At 38.2% G+C, this 16922-nt stretch overlaps 1 protein-coding gene across 1 annotated transcript in view; it reads left to right on the plus strand.

Moving 5' to 3' along the window:
* Window positions 1-9234: 9234 nt before the first annotated feature.
* C6 (complement C6) overlaps window positions 9235-16922 on the plus strand; it is a 55298-nt gene continuing 47610 nt past the window's right edge. The window contains exons 1-3 of the mRNA XM_044241416.1: window positions 9235-9377; window positions 11508-11664; window positions 13095-13239. Coding sequence (XP_044097351.1) covers window positions 9235-9377; window positions 11508-11664; window positions 13095-13239 — 445 coding nt within the window. The remainder of the gene's footprint in view (window positions 9378-11507; window positions 11665-13094; window positions 13240-16922) is intronic.

Genomic DNA, 16922 nt, shown 5'->3' on the forward strand with positions numbered 1-16922 from the left:
GTAGCCTGAGGTTCAAAGCAAACTTCTTTTTCCTCCATTTGAGAGTCTTGATTTCTGATTCTCTGAGTGAAATAATTCAATTTGTAATTTTACTTTATCTACTCACACATGGATTGACAAAGTGCACTCGAAAGGGCTGAGAAAATAGATGGGGTCATTAGCCTTGGCTCTAATAAGAAATTATAGTATTTTTCCTATAATGATAAGTTGGCATGTGGATAGTTAGCATATGAAAGAGCCTTCAGATAGCAGCTTCCACTGTTCATTATCTTATGTTTTGGGGTTATTTTCTTGGCAGAAAATATCATTTGACTGTGAATCTATTATCATTAAGAAAGGAGTAAAGATTTTTAACAGAACACATATTCTCCTTGTGGGAAAATTATAATTGCTCCATTTCAAATTTCCATGTCCTGGCTCTAATTTCCTCTACACCCTTCTGTTCCTTCACAATGAAGGCTTTTTTCTGCTGGTCAGTCTACACATTTAAGCTCAGTAGCAACTTTCTGCTTTATACAGATTTGGAGGATTTTTTTTTAATTTTTTATTTTTTATAAACATATATTTTTATCCCCAGGGGTACAGGTCTGTGAATCGCCAGGTTTACACACTTCACAGCACTCACCAAAGCACATACCCTCCCCAATGTCCATAACTCCACCCCCCTTCTCCCAAACCCCCACACCCCAGCAACCCTCAGTTTGTTTTGTGAGGTTAAGAGTCACTTTATGGTTTGTCTCCCTCCCAGTCCCATCTTGTTTCATTTATTCTTCTCCTACCCACTTAAGCCCCCATGTTGCATCACCACTTCCTCATATCAGGGAGATCATATGGTAGTTGTCTTTCTCTGCTTGACTTATTTCGCTAAGCATGATATGCTCTAGTTCCATCCATGTTGTTGCAAATGGCAAGATTTCATTTCTTTTGATGGCTGTATAGTATTCCATTGTGTATATATACCACATCTTCTTTATCCAGTCAACAGATTTGGAGAATTTTACTGAAAAAGGTATTCTGTGTCACCAGCCAACACTTTATTTTTTTTAAGATTTTATGTATTTATTTGACAGACAGAGATCACAAGTAGGCAGAGAGGCAGGCAGAGAGAGAGGAAGAAGTGGGCTTTCTGCTGAACAAAGAACCCAGTGCAGGACTTGATCTCAGGACCCTGGGATCATGACCTGAGCTGAAGGAAGAGGCTTAACCCACTGAGCCACCCAGGCGCCCAACCAGCCAACACTGTAGAAGGCCTGCAGCTGCTGAAACTGTTCAGCTGGTTAATTTCATAATGTGCTTTGTTTCTCAGCATCATGTGTCCAAATACTGTTTAGAGAAAACTTTCTGTAAGGGGCCACATAGTAAATACATTAGTCTTTGCAGGCTGTATAGGTCTTTTGCAATGACTCTACTGTTGTAGTGCAAAGGGAGCTTTCGACAATGACTAATTGTGTGACTCTATTCCAATAAAACTTCATCTGCAAAATAGGTAGCAAGTTAGATCCGCCTCCCTGGCTCTAGTTCACCAATCACCACTCTTGAAAAAAACCTTGAGTGGGATGTGTCATTTAGGCATCCATAGAGACTCAAGATGGAGAACCCATGAACATCATTGAGAAGCAACCAGCTTTTCTGTTAATGCCAGGTCAGCTCTAGTATCTTTGCACTCCATCTCAAGCATTCCTCCTTACCCCATTTATCTCTCACCACCTGTGCTTTCCTGTGCCATGACACATGACCTTCTCATTTCTCTGTCCACATTACTTAAGTAGGGTTCTACTTAAGCTCATCCTCTTTCCTTCTGACTTTTCTCTCTCTAGGTTATGAATGCTGGCATTTGTCCTTTGCTCCAAATGACCATAAGAAAAATGTATTTAATTTTAGGGCCTCAAAGAACCAACTAGATAAAGAAGTATATATACTTAAATGGGGTATTTCCTTGCCCAGTACCATATATTTTTTCTCCTGTTTATCTTTCCAGACACTGAACAGTGAAACTCCTGTACCACACCCATGGTACCAGTGTCTTCAACAGTGGTCTTCAGCACACCACTCTGTTTTCCTTCTTAGCCTGAGATCTCAATATTTAAAGTCTCAACACAGTACAGGAGAAAGAGAACAGACTAAACCAGGTACCTATATTCTGGTTCCAGCTGACTCGTGTGGGATAAGTTACTGCCATGCATGTTAAAGCATGTCACCTTGGAGCAGTGGTATCCCTGCTGTACTTCCAAGAGTCTTTAGACCTTCTCAGATAGTTATTTCCCACCACATAGTGAAAATATAAGTTATTTGAGGAATATTTATTTTAGCTGTTTTCCATATTAGAGATATAATTAATATTTTTGAAAATATTTTGAAATAAGTTTGAAGAATACTTACTTTCAAAAGAGAAAACGATTTCAATGAAGTAAAGGGATTTGTTGAAGAACACATAGTTGGTTACCAAAGAATCAAGAGGAAAACAGAAGTCTCCACATTCTCTATTCCCCTAGTGTTCTTTTTTCATTGCACTATTTTTTTTCCTGCTTCTCCTTAGCACAATATCCATGTTAGCCCACCTCAAGCTATACTGTGAACCTCTCATAGAAGTATAATCATCATCAGATGTAAAGAGTGCACTTGCTGAGGCTGTTTTAAATCTTTCCAGTTTAAATTTGCCTTTGCTGGTTTATAGAAACATTTTTTCTATAATAAACATTTCTATAATAAACCACATCTAGTAATCTTATAAATTCATTTATTAACTTCAATATATGTCCATAGATTCTTTTGAATTTTCTACACATAGAATCATGTTGTCTGTAAGTAATACTATAGGATCTCTAGTACAATATTGAAAAGGAGTATTTATTTAGAATATTGAAGTGATTATTGTCTGCTTATTAAAAATGATTTTAATCTTCCTCTTCACACTTTTCCATATTTTCTAAATCTTCTTCAATGAATATTCTATAATCAGAAAAAAAGTAAGAATCAATACATATTTGGGGGTGTCTGGGTAACTCAGCTGGTTAAGTGTCCCGACTCTTGACTTTAGCTCAGGTCATGATCTTAGGGCTGTGAGATGGAGCCCCAATGGGGGCTGGGCAAGGAATTAAGATTCTCTCTCTCTCTCTCTCTCCCTCTTCGTCTGCCTCCCCTGACTCCTTCTCTTTCACTCTCTCTCTCTCTCTCAAAAAAAAAAAAAAAAGAATCGATAGATGTTTTATCTTTCATTCCTAAAGGGGAAGACAATTTTTTAAAAAGATTTTATTTATTTATTTGACAGAGAGAGAGAAAGAGAGAAGAGTACAATCAAGGGGAGTGGCAGGCAGAAGGAAAGGGAGAAGCAGGCTCACTGCATAGCAGGGGAAGCCTGAAATGGGACTGGATTGGAACTCCAGGATCATGACCCGAGTCAAAGGCAGTGGCTTGACCAACTGAGCCACCGAGGTGCCCCAACAATTTTTTTAAAAAATTATTTTATTTATTTACTTGACAGAGACACAGTGAGAGAGGGAAATTCAAGCAGAGGGTGTGGGAGAGGGAGAAGCAGACTTCCTGCAAGCAGGGAGCCGGATGTTAAGCTTGAACTCTGATATCATGGCCCGAGCTGAAGGCAGATGCTTAATGAGTGAGCCACCCAGGCGTCTGGGGGAAGCCAATTTTGAGCAATTTATTCTAAATGGTTTTTAAAAATGGAGTCAGATATTTCTTTTCGAGAGCAATACCCATTACAATCCCTCTAATGGGAAAAAATCATTGAAAACTGAGGACCCTGTATAGTACCTCACTTGGAGTTTCAGGGTTACTGCTGATTGAAGTAATCATTTGTGAAACCCAGAGTTTCCACAGAGTGTTTATTTTGACAACAATCTAGGTATTGTTAGATCTCTAAGATAGATCTGTGTTAGTTAGCAATAGGAGGGGGAAAGCTTGTTTGGATTATCATGTAAACCGTTTTCATTGTGAGGAGGAACCTTTTGGTTTTTCAGCCATCTGCAGCAAAGATTTTGTTTAATGACTGATATAGTGATTTCATTCATAATCTTAATATTTCAAATCTGAAGATCATGTTTCCAACAACCTTACCCTTTTGTGCATGAAAATACACAACTCAGACTACAGCAATTTATTTGCCTTTCTCTTAAAAAAAGAAATAACTACTTTGCTTAAATCTCAAAAGAACTAAAGGTTCATGTTTCCTAAAGAATTATCCTGCCTGAGAACTCCCTTGCTGAGATCAAGTTTTTTCTATGAGTTAAACTAGAGTTAACAAGTAAAGCAAACATACCCTTTAACCAAAAGATGAGTCATGTGCCTGCACTCCCTGACCTGTCCTAACAACAGTACATGTCATTTCTTGAGATTCTGGGGCATGTGCAGAAGAAAAAAATAATATGAAATAAAGAGATTCAAGAAATGTACAAGGAGATGGAAAGGAAGTACCTACAGCTGGGGGTAAATGAGAGTATCCTCTGAACTGTTGGGTAAGTTATGCCGAACGGCCTTATAGACAGATGGTTCCTGTGAGGCATGTACACCAGACGGTGACAAATCAGAATGAGATGGACTTCACTCTACACTAGAATTCTCTAAATGCTCCCAAATCCATCCTCAGCGGTTCAGTGATATCACTGATCTTTAGGGTCCAAAAGAGCTGCACAATCACTGCCCTTCCATGATGACACCCCAACAGAAGATTCTTCCTATTCTGTCTCATGTTTCTAAGAAAATTGTATGGTAATGGCTAAAATGTCCACCTGTCATTGTAGGTATATCCAAAAGCCTAGAGATGTTGAAAATTAATAAGTAAGGAAACATTTGATATTATATGCTGGGCCATGGTAATAACAAAATTATAGAAATAGTTACCTTTATTTGAACGAAAATTATCCTTCTAACGTAAAATGATTTTTCCTCCTAACAGTCAAATCTTATAAAAGGTGAAGATACCAATGAGTTCTTTTATTAGCATCTCCTCAAACAAGAAGCTTTAACATCACCATTTTAATTTATAGCATTTTCTAAATTACCTCAAAATACTTACAGCCAGAGAAGAGATCAGAATAATTTTGCAAGGGTTCTGTTCTTGCGGTTTTTGCTGTTAGCTGAAATAAAGTCCGTCTATGCTTTTCAAGCTTTTGGAAACGGAAACAGATATTGTTTGCTGAGAACTGAGAGCTGGTAATCTCTTATAATTCAAGTTCCCCTAATCATCGATATGGTGGTTCAGCAAAATACTTCAAGAGTTTGTTTTCTTTAAAATTGAAGGAGCTATCCTGGAGGAAAAACAATCTCTTCAAAAATCTAATCAGAAAAATAAGTAAATAAATGAATAAACAACAACAACAACAAAACCCTCTCCAGTTTAGGCTTCCTTATTAGCAGTTCCTATATGAGAAGATCCCAGTTTGGGGGTGTTAGAGGGTAGGGAGGTGGTTGGTCTAGTGACTATTTACCAGGAAGCGTCACATTGTCTAGGAGCCTCAACTCCTGAACCAACCCCAAAGCCAGTGAAAAATCACCCAATCTGGAGCTTGGGTCTGATGTTGAAGACACGATATTCTGTCTGATTACAGGCTAAATTCTGTCTGGACACTGTTTGTCTCATGTCCTATGGCTCTGCTCGGGAAAACCAGGAAAGGTGAGTTACCAGTGAGCGTGGATCAGCAGGCAAGTGCAGCAATCTTTAATTTTTATGATTCAAATAGCCCAGGGCAGTAGCAGTTTATAGATAAGTAGTGGCTTATCTATGAGTTGCATTAAAAAAGCTTGGATAAAAAGCTTGGGAAGAATGTTCGGTTTCTGTCTACTCTCCCCAGGCAGTGATAACGGATTCTATTCTCTGCATCTCACTCAACTCGAGGCAGTACACAATGGATACTCAAATGTATGTCAATTCCAATTTAAATTGAAGGACATTCAGTCACATGTTCAGTGGTTTGGGTTGCTTCTATTCTAGCATTTTTCTCTGAGTTGGTAGGGAAGTGCAAAAATCTCACTAATTTATTAAGAAGAAATGCTGCTAAGTCTGAGCGTATTGGAGAAACAATTTTTATATCTGATCTCATACTCTTGGTTTGAATGAAGATTTTTTCTGAAGCATTTTTTAACCACAACTATGAAACATAAAATGATCACATTAAAATATAATCAGAGGGGCGCCTGGGTGGCTCAGTGGGTTAAAGCCTCTGCTTTGGGCTCAGATCCTAGGGTCCCGGGATCAAGCCCCACATTGGGCTCTCTGCTCAGCAGGGAGCCTGCTTCCTCCTCTCTCTCTGCCTCCCTCTCTGCTTACTTGTGATCTCTGTCTGTCAAATAAATAAATAAAAATAAAATCTTTAAAATATAATCAGAAAGTTACCCTCTGAAACATTTGAGGGAGCCGTATTTCAGTAGGGCTATTTGGCAATACCTATTAATATTTTAAATTTCATATCCCTTGACTAAGCCATCTACTGCTGGGAACACACATACTGATCCCATGGATATACAACAAAAGTATACGAAGATATAATACAAAGATGTTTATTGTAGTGCGTGTGTATATACTGAATATTTAAAATCAGAATAATAGTTAAATCCAATGTAATACACATATATGGTATAAACTATGCAGCCATTAAAAGGATGAAGTAAGTATGCACCTGTCAATACGGAAAGATCTTCAAAGTGTATTACGCTGATTATGTGATGATGTGTGTTCTGGCTACAGGTAGAAGAGAACTCCAGCCTTATATTTTTTCCTTGTGTTCTGTTTAAAAACTTCAAATATAAGCATGTGTTATTTTAACTTTTTTTGAATGTCAGCCGAAATCTTCTGGTTGATTAAATTATAAGCCATCTTAATTTTCTTCTTCATACATCTTGATACAGTTTAGAATTTAATAAATGTTATCAAAGAAATACAGATAGACTAACTAAATTACAGGTGTTTTAAAAAGAAATCTGAATCTCAAAAGATGTAGTTTTTTTTTTAATTTCAGCCAACTATTATAACAAAGCTAAGTTATACTGCAAACTATCAGTCTTGCTAAAAAAGTGGGAGACAATTTCTAAAGTCTATGAAATATCCTTAATTTGGCAGAAATTTTAAGAATAGTATTACAAAAGTGGCTGTCATTATGGACTCATGTTATGGTATTCTTATGTCATAAAAACCCATTTCTAAAATATTTCCTAGACTCAATTCAAAAATATTTATTCATTATATGCTATGCTCTCATTCTTCTAAATGCTGAAATGAATAAAACAGACAAAAGAGATCAAGCACCACCGTGTTTATATTCTAATGAAGAAGGAAAGAGGGAAGAGGAGCTATTTATTTAAACTTAAGTAGTCATTTATATATCAAGAGGGGATATATAACAAAGAAAAATGAAGCAGGGAAAGGGCATAGGAATCACTGGTGGGAAATTGCAATTTCAAATAAAATGGTCAGAGATCTGATTTTATTTGTAAGATGAAAAGCAATTAACACCATATTTCTCAATCTTTTTGAATGTGAATAGCCTTATTTAATATCTAAACATATTTTTGGCCTTCATATGATCCTTACTTCAATTGAGGAGCCCCTGATTTTGAAAAATGCATGAGCAACAGCTACAATTAAACCTGCAATACTCTTAAATGTTATTACTAACTTGTAAAACTAATTTTTATTGAGTGATGATTCCATGCCAAGGATGGTTCTAAGCACTTTGCATGAATTTTCTTACTGAACTCTAACAAAAGTCTTAGAAGAAGGTAGAGTGTAACTGCTGTTTTATAGATAATGAAACTGAGACACAGAAATTAAGTGAATGGTGGGCCTTCTGGGTAACTCAGTTAAGTGTCCATCTCTTGGTTTTAGCTCAGGTCATAATCTCAAGGTTGTGGGATGGAGCCCCATGTCCCTCTCCCTCAGCTCCCCTCACCCCCTGCCACTCTAAAATAAATAAATAAATCTTTTTTAAAAAGGAAGAAAAAATTAAGTGAATGGTGTTTTATCTCTTTAAATGAAAGTTACTCTATTAATTACAGCAGCATTTTCTCTATGTATAAAATCATGTTGCATGTTTTGTTAGAGATAAAAGGATCAAAATAACAACAGTGGGGACAGAGGTGGTTTGGCAAATTCCTTTCATTGCTCACTGATCCCCAAGGCTCCATTGCACACAGAGGAGAACAGCTGGTCAAAGTTTTCTCTGGCATTCAGCTTCATCAGGATGAACCCTCATGTGGCCTGTGTGTGGGGGCGCGGGGGGAGTTGGAACAGAGTTCAAGGCATCTAGATGCTGCAGTAATGCAATCATTAGTATGATCAGAAATTCAATGAAGGAATGTACCTCATCCAAGAATGAAGAGTCCTGGACGCTTAGTTGTCAGGAAGCCTCAACATTATTTCCCGACCTTAAGCCCCAGTTTCATCATTCATAAAATGATGGGGTTTAACCCGGAGATCTCAAGGTTCATTTCAATGCTAACTTCTATGACTCCATAAGCAGAGATACTTGGGCATTGAACTTTCTCGTTAGCAGTTTCTAGGATACCAGGGAACTAAATAGAGCTTCCAGAAAAATGCTCCAAACTCCTTCCCCAGTCCCTGAAAAGTACGAAAAACTGCAATGTAATCAAGGGTATTGCCCACGAAAATGAGCAACTGTTTTAAAAAATGTAAGGTAAGGGTGCCTGGGTGGCTCAGCTGGTTGAGCATCCAACTCTTGATTTCAGCTCAGGTCATGATCTTGAGTCATAAGGTCAAGTCCCACATGGAGCCTCACATGTAGCCTGGCAATGGGCTCCACGCTCAGTGCAAAGTCGTCTTGTCCCTCTCCCTCCCTCTGTGCTCCTCCTCCCACTCGCATGCTCTCTCTCTCGCTCTCTCTCAAATACGTAAATTTTTTTGTTATTTTTTTAAAATAAAAATGTTAAGATTATATAAGAATTTCCATTTTGGAATGAAACGTGCTACAAACATATACTGTAGTACTTTGTCTTATAGCCGATCACAAACAGTTTGGAGAAACTTACTAGAACTGAGAGTTGTAACTCTGGGAACATTCACTGAAAAAATATGTAAAAGTAGGATTTGTAGTCATGGGTATGTAAATTTATAGGTATTAACCAGTCTTAAGGAAGGCAGGGAAATGCTACTGTTCCCTAACATCATGTCTGATTTCTTAACTGAGAATGACTTGTAAAGTTTTACTCTCAACAAGCATTTGATATGTATTCTATAATTCCTCTTCAGGGCTTAGAGGCTTTCAAGGCATGGCTGGACACTCCGTCTTGTATTTCATCCTCCTGAGTGCTCTGATTGACAAGTGCCAACCCTGTTACTGTGATCACTACCCATGGAGTCAGTGGTCCAGCTGCTCAAAAAGCTGCAATTATGGAATCCAGAGCAGACAGAGGTGGGCGTGAGCTCTGTAGATTGTCTTTGTGTCACGGGAAACCTCACAGATAGACTTAGTAATATCAAAAATGCCACACTAAGCAAAGTTGGGAGGGGAAGTGTGTGTGTGTGTGTGTGTGTGTGTGTGTGATCAAAGTAAGAAATCATAGAATTTGATTTGGATGGAATTTAAGTCTTTTCCACATAAGGTTGAAATGCAGTCTATGTTTGTTCACTCCATAAAATCAAGGAGCTTCAAAGAACTTTAATTAAGAATATGTGCAATATTTTCTGTTGACTATTTAACTTACTAAGAATTACTACTCAAGCCTTTTTGCAGTGTATAACTCTGCTTGCCTACAGTTACTGAGTTAATTATAGAGAATTTTCTACTCATTAAACTGAGTCTAACACGACCTCAATTGAGCAGCACTATTAGCTATTAGCTTGATTGTTGGCAAGTATAAGAAGGGAAGAGAACATGTTGACTCGATAACATTTAATAATTCAGTCTTCTCATGGATTCAGACTACTTATCCCCCATAGCTTTTTTAACTCTGTTAGATGTCTCTGTTGCATAGAGATGCTCACATAACTTGGGAATAAAAGCATATATTTAATGTATTTTAATTATTATAGCTTTTTAGAGACCTATTACAGAAAACCATTTTTACATGCTCGGGTATGAGTCTCATTAAAATTACCAGCTGACTCCCTCAATAAACCATCCACCAAGTATGTTAAAGATTTTCAGACTCCTTCCCTCAAAAGAACCTCCATAGCTTTCTACTGCCCACCAAATAAAGCACAACAATCATTCCAGCTCCTCTTAGCCAGCAATTCCCAGGCCCATCCCATAAGCCCTACCAGGAATACGTCATGCTCCTCCACCTCTAATCTTGGCATACCCCTTCCCTTTCACGTGCCCTTCCCTTTGGTGCCTAGAGGAGTCACATGAATTTTTCAAGATGTATCTCCTCTATTATTTTCTCTTTGAATCTTTGGCCCCTCCGACTCTGTCTTAATCATGATACTTATCAAACAGTGTTGTCATATTTTAAGAAATTTGAAGGAATTTTTTTCTTTTCTTTTCTATCCAGTCCCTTCCAGGAATTCCCTGAGGGCCAGTTTCGTGGATATGTGACCTATGCAGTCACATAAGACCACACGGAGAAGGGCTCCATGCTTGGCTCAATGCTCTGCCAATAGTGTCTTAAAATTTTTAATAATTTTTTAGCAAGAGGCCCCTCATGTTCATTTTGCCCTGTGCCCCACAAATTATGAATCCAGTCCCAAGTTCCATTAAGTGGTAAGAACTGCACAGACACCAACCTGCCTGATTTTCCATGAAAACCTTCTTTCTGAGCCTAGATGTCCACGAACAGATGAATGGGTTAAAAAGATGTGGTATGTATACAGTGGAATATTATGCAGCAATCAAAAAATAAAATCTTCCTGGGCGCCTGGGTGGCTTAGTGGGTTAAAGCCTCTGCCTTCGGCTCAGGTCATGATCCCAGGGTCCTGGGATCGAGTCCCACATCGGGCTCTCTGCTCTGCGGGGAGCCTGCTTCCTCCTCTCTCTCTCTGCCTGCCTCTCTGCCTACTTGTGATCTCTGTCTGTCAAATAAATAAATACAATCTTTAAAAAAAAATTAAAAATAAAATCTTCCTATTTGCAATGATGTGGATGGAACTAGAGGGTATTATGCTAAGCGAAATAAGTCAAATCAAAGAAAGACAGTTATCGTATAATCTCATTGTATAAGGAATTTGAGAAACAAGACAGAGGATCATAGGGGAAGGGAGGGAAAAATGAAACAAGACGAAATCAGAGAGGGAGACAAACCATAAGAGACTCAATCTCAGGAAACAAACTGAGGGCGGCTGGAGTGAAGGAGGGTGGGTTGGATGGGGAATGGACATGGGGAAGGGGATGTGCTATGGACAGTGCTGTGGCTTGTGTGAGACTGATGAATCACAGACCTGTACCCCTGAAGCAAATAATATGTTATATGTTAATAATAATAATAATAATAAAAGAAAAACTTTCTTTTACTCATTGTGGTTAATATTCAATGATATTTTTCTTATGGGGCTGGAACCACAGTGAATATATTCATTCTAAGCAGCTTTTTTCTTACTATGACAGAAAAATAGTGGTTGATCAGTACTATCTGAGTAACTTTTGTGACCAGAGTTGCAAAAAACTGGAGACCAGAGAATGTAACTGGCAACACTGTCCTATCAACTGCCTCCTGGGAGATTATGGACCGTGGTCAGACTGTGACCCTTGTGTTGAAAAGCAGGTAGGCGACCCATGGGCATCTTCAGGAAATCCTAATCACAATGAAAGACTTGGAAAACTTGGCAGGAATGCTCAATTTCTTCAATTTCTGAAAATAAACAATCCCAGCTTCCACTGAGGGAAAATCCCATTTAGTAATTTGTTGTTGTTGTTGTTGTTGTTGTTGTTGAGAGTAGGGGGAAGAGGACTCAATTGCATGTTTTACTATCATATAAGCTCCAAAAGGAGCTCAGAAAAGAGCTCAGAAAGTAAAAGCAAATGCTAGAAAATGGGGATTTCAGTCCAAGGTTTAAAATCAGACAGAAAGTAAAGACATTAATCGAATGACCGATTCCTGACCCTTCCTCTAATTTCTCTCTCCCCACAGGAAAGTCCATCGATTTGTTTATTGTTCCAAGCTGTAATGTTTACTCACCTTAAGTCATTCCTGTAAGGGCATTGGCCCACATAAACCATAGTCACAGCAGTGCTGAGCATTCACACATTAGGGGGAAAAGAACTGATTTATGGAGCACCCACTCAGAGGGAAACTGTTCTAAGCCCTTATATCATCTCATTCAAACTTCACATCAGAGTGTGTTCTCCTACCCCATTGACAGATGGGGAATTATAACTCATTGAGGAATCAGTAATTTTCCCAAGAATATACCTCTGATGAATAGAGGGCTATATTTTGAACTTGGATTTTTCTGACTTCAAAGCCAATACTTTTTGATCCTGTCCTATTCCTATCCTTCTCTGACTCCCTGTTTTACTACTCACATTTTAAAGTCCTTTAAAATGTGGAGAATATGTGAACCCTGGTTTCCATGCTGACTTCCTCACACAGAAGAACCCCCGGATCCTTTCAAATCGATCACTTCACACTCCCTCTGAATATCAAAGTGCTATTGTGGGGCACCTGGGTGGTGCAGTCGGTTAAGTCTCTGACTCTTGGTTTCAGGTCAGGTCATGATCTCAAGGTCATGGGCTCCAGGCCCACGTCAGGCTCTGCACTCACAGAGTCTGCTTGAAATTCGCTCTCTGCCTCCCTCTGCTCTCTATGCTTGTGCTTTTTTTCTCTCTCGCAAATAAGTAAATAAATCTTTAAAGGTGCTATTGTTACTACTTGGAAGATATACTGCATGCAGGATACTCAGCAAATATTTGTGCTTTTGATTTAATTTATTTTCATATGGTTTCAGTGTATGAAGTCTTAGAAATCTATTGTCCTGCTTTCTCATTTAACAGTTTAGAAACAGTTTTGAGGCCCAGAGAGGTGCTGACTTCTCTAAGGGCACACAAAAATAGAATTGGAAAACTCATTAGTTAATTTGGGAAACATTGCTGAAGGAAGAGTCACTGTGATGATTAAGAAGTCCAGTTTTCTTAGATACATTTTGGCTTTGACCCTGCTTCCAAGTTCCTCACCTTTCTCTACTTTCCTTTCAGTTTAAAGTTAGATCCATCTTGCGCCCTGGTCAGTTTGGAGGACAACCATGTACTGAGCCCCTGGTGACTTTTCGACCATGCATTCCATCTAAGCTCTGCAAAATTGAAGAGGTCGACTGCAAGAATAAGTTCCGCTGTGACAGTGGTAATGTACACTAGAAGATGTCCAGTCTCCAGTAAAAAAATGACTTGATGAGATAAAGTCATTCTAGTTGACTACCAGTCAAAGCCATGACAGAGAAGTCCCACCTTATGTTAAGTACAGGGAGACAAAGGTGTAATGGTACCAATTGCCAAGCCATTCATGTATGAAATTATAGCTTTCAAGCTATAATCATCTTGACAATGTACCTGATCCAATTGCTATTGGTGCTCTGGTCCCTACACTGTGATAAAGAAGGATGATGCGAAAGCAGCAGGGAAAAGAAGAAAAGGCAGATACTTGTAAATATCAGCTATTAATAAGTACTTTGTAAGTACCTGTAATCAGAACCAGCAGCTGAAAAGGAGTGACAGATTTAAAAGATCTTCAGTATCATTTATTAAGATGAGACTATTAAGAGTAAGATATTATGTCAAGGAAATAACTAGAGATAATGTGACAGACTTTCTTGGGTGGTCCATTGAATGGTTCCAAAGGTAATTCCGAAGGGAAGATTGGAAATGCTTTGAACAGTGGCAACACTCCCTTCAAGTCATTACTCATTCAGATATTTACATTTTATTATATTATGAATGAATATACTTGAATATACTACTTAATCATAGGTATTCTTTTGCTTATTAGCTTGCTTGAATATACTACTTAATCATATGTGTTCTCTTATTTATTACCACCATTTTGAACTCTCTAAATCTGATTTCTGCAAACTTTTCCAGTAAAGGTCCAGACAGTAAATATTTTAGGCTTTTTGGCCATATGTTCTTTATAGCAACTGCTCAAATCTGGCCCTGTAGCTTCAAAGCTGCCATAGACAGTCTATCAACAAGTGGGCATGACTGTGTTCCAATCACATGTTACATACAAAAACAGGCAGCAGGTGAGTTTGGGCCCTGCTTTCTGCCTTCAGCCATTGGTCACTAACCTCTTCTCCAAATAGTCAATTTGATGTTAAAACTGGAACTCAGATGAATAAAGTTCATACCATTTTTGTATAGTCTGGAATACAATGAAAAGTAAAGTATTTATAGCTAAACAGCAGATTTCAAATTCCATAAGAAAATCAACTGCAGACTTTAGGTCTATTGTTTCTCTCGTCTTGCTCCTGCTTCCTGCCTCCAGCTTTGCCAACTTTTGCTGAAAGTCAGATGGGAATGCTGGTGTCAGGGTCCTCCCTCTGTGGCCCCCACATCCAGGATATGAGGGTGGCACATGGGTGGCTACACGTCATAGCTACATGCATAAGGTCATGTCAAAAGTTGAAGAAAGAGGAACTATGCAAACCATCTTGCTGGCAATGGCTGAGTGGAATACAGAATATGAAGATAAAGGTTTAGAACTGAGGGCTACTATTGGAAGCTTGAAGAATAGTTTTGGAACCAATTACCAGAAAGAACACATTTATACAGTGGATGTTAAATCTGTGAAATTTACTACAGAAGGGTTTTGTTAACCAAAAATATTCACAAGTTTGAGAAGGCTTTAGATACATCCATAGCCCACCCATTCATAATGAGTGTTTTAAGGAAAGCTAGTGGTTTAAGGACAGGTGACTCTAGTTCATCAGCAATATATCCACAGCAAGTGATTTAAAAAAAAAAAACCTGACTATTGAAATGTGTATGCAATGTGTATTAAGTAGCTGCTATCCTGAGCTCTCTTAGTGACTTCTGCTCTGCTGTCCAGATCCCTTCACCAGGAAACCATAGATCTTCCCATGATCCAGCCACTAAGTAGTTGATCCCAGGCACAGTTGTGGTTGACATCCATTTTGACTGGGTGCTGCCATGATCTATTGATTGCTCAATATTCCACTGAAGATTATAGACTACTTTGCTCCTCTAAAATCACCCATTAATGCCACTCTCAAAAGGCATTAAAGGTTGGATGGACCATTATTTGACTCAGTAGGATGTTTGGTCCTCAATTAATAAGAACTGTTTATCCTAAAAAGAGTTTCTCTCTTCCCCTTCCTCCCTCATGATTACAGTTCTGGTTCCCCAAGACTAAATTTGTGATTTAAATGCATACATGGATCTTTGAGAATTACCCATAAGGCTAATAATCCCCACATGCACTATGCCAACTCCTTTCTCAAAGTCCTAATTTTAAGCATAAAGACTAGAGAATCTGTAGCTCCTTATACATATACTATACCATTGCAGTAACACAAAGCAGTTCAAGTAATGGGAAAAACATATACAGATTCTAAACGATACATAGCTCCAGATATAAGTACATATGATGCATGCATTGGCTAAAGCATACTGAATTCTGTAAATCCTGCACTATCCAAACTACCCTTCTTCACCTTTCCCATTCCTTCTCCCATATGGGATGTATTTTCAGCTTTCTAGATCCCTCCCCTTGCATTTCTTTTTCCATTGAGTTTCTGTGGCCAGGAACCATTCTCAGATGTGTCCTATCAGACCAATATCACTCTTGCCACCCATTCCTAAACATCCCTCAGAAGATGTCCTCTTGCCTTCATCTCTACCCTTGCTAATAGGTCCTCTTCCATATCTCCAAAAGTACTAAATCCATTGAAATTCTTATATTCAAACATACCTGGTACATTGCTCACAAAGCTAGGCTAATGAGAACTATACTTTGCACGTATGACCCTACCTCTGTTTGATAAAATGGGATTTTCTTTTTATTAAAGTGCAACAGTATCAAAACTTAGAGTTGCTCAAATTTATAAGTAAGGGTATCAAAATTTTTTAAAATGTGATATTCGTTGTTTTACTTCCTTTGGAAAAAGCATCTATATTTCAAACTAAATTACACATTCTTTTCTGCCCTTAAAAAAGCAAGCAAACAAACACTAGAGAGATGAGCTATTTTAAAAACATACCATCTTTCAGGTTATATCTTTGGACTCACAGACATCGAATTCCCTCAATATATTCAGTCTTGTTTGACCATGGTGCTCATATAACTATAATTCTTTATAATTATGGTCTAGATACAATACAAAATTTTGAATAATTAAAGAAGGAACCTTAGTTACTTTCATTTTTCTCTACCTTCTTAATGAAGATTATTTACCAAAAGATTTTTTTTAAAGATTTTTTTTATTTATTTACTTGACACAAAGAGAGAGAGCACAAGTAGGGGGAACAGCAGGCAGAGGGAGAGGGAGAAGCAGGCTCCCCACCAAGGGGAGAACCCAATGCAGGGCTCTATCCCAGGACCCTGGGATCATGATCTGAACCAAAGGCAGACGCTCAATGACTGAGCCACCCAGGACCCCCTATTTACCAAAAGGTTTGAAACTAACTGCTTTCTGGGAAATTTTCTAGTAATAAAAAAATTTAATTCAACAGAATACCCAATTTCTCCCAGCATTTCAGTTAGTCAAAATAGTTATGCATTTCTATTAATAAAAAAAATTTAATTCAACAGAATACCCAATTTCTCCAAGCATTTCAGTTAGTTAGTAATGCATAGCTGCAGTGAGGTGTTAATCACAACTTAGAGTACTTAACCCAATAATCTTGAGTAAAACATTTAATTCAGTCTCCTTGTCAGGGAGACCTGTACATAATTGTATAGATGCCAGCATCTCTGATTATAACAAGATGCTGAGAGACAGGAGAGGGGCTGTCATTGTACATAAGTCATTTCAATTTCTGCAATTTATCAATATCCATTGATCCTAAGGA

This window comes from Neovison vison, chromosome 1, assembly GCF_020171115.1.
Source record: "Neovison vison isolate M4711 chromosome 1, ASM_NN_V1, whole genome shotgun sequence".
Lineage (NCBI taxonomy): Eukaryota > Metazoa > Chordata > Mammalia > Carnivora > Mustelidae > Neogale > Neogale vison.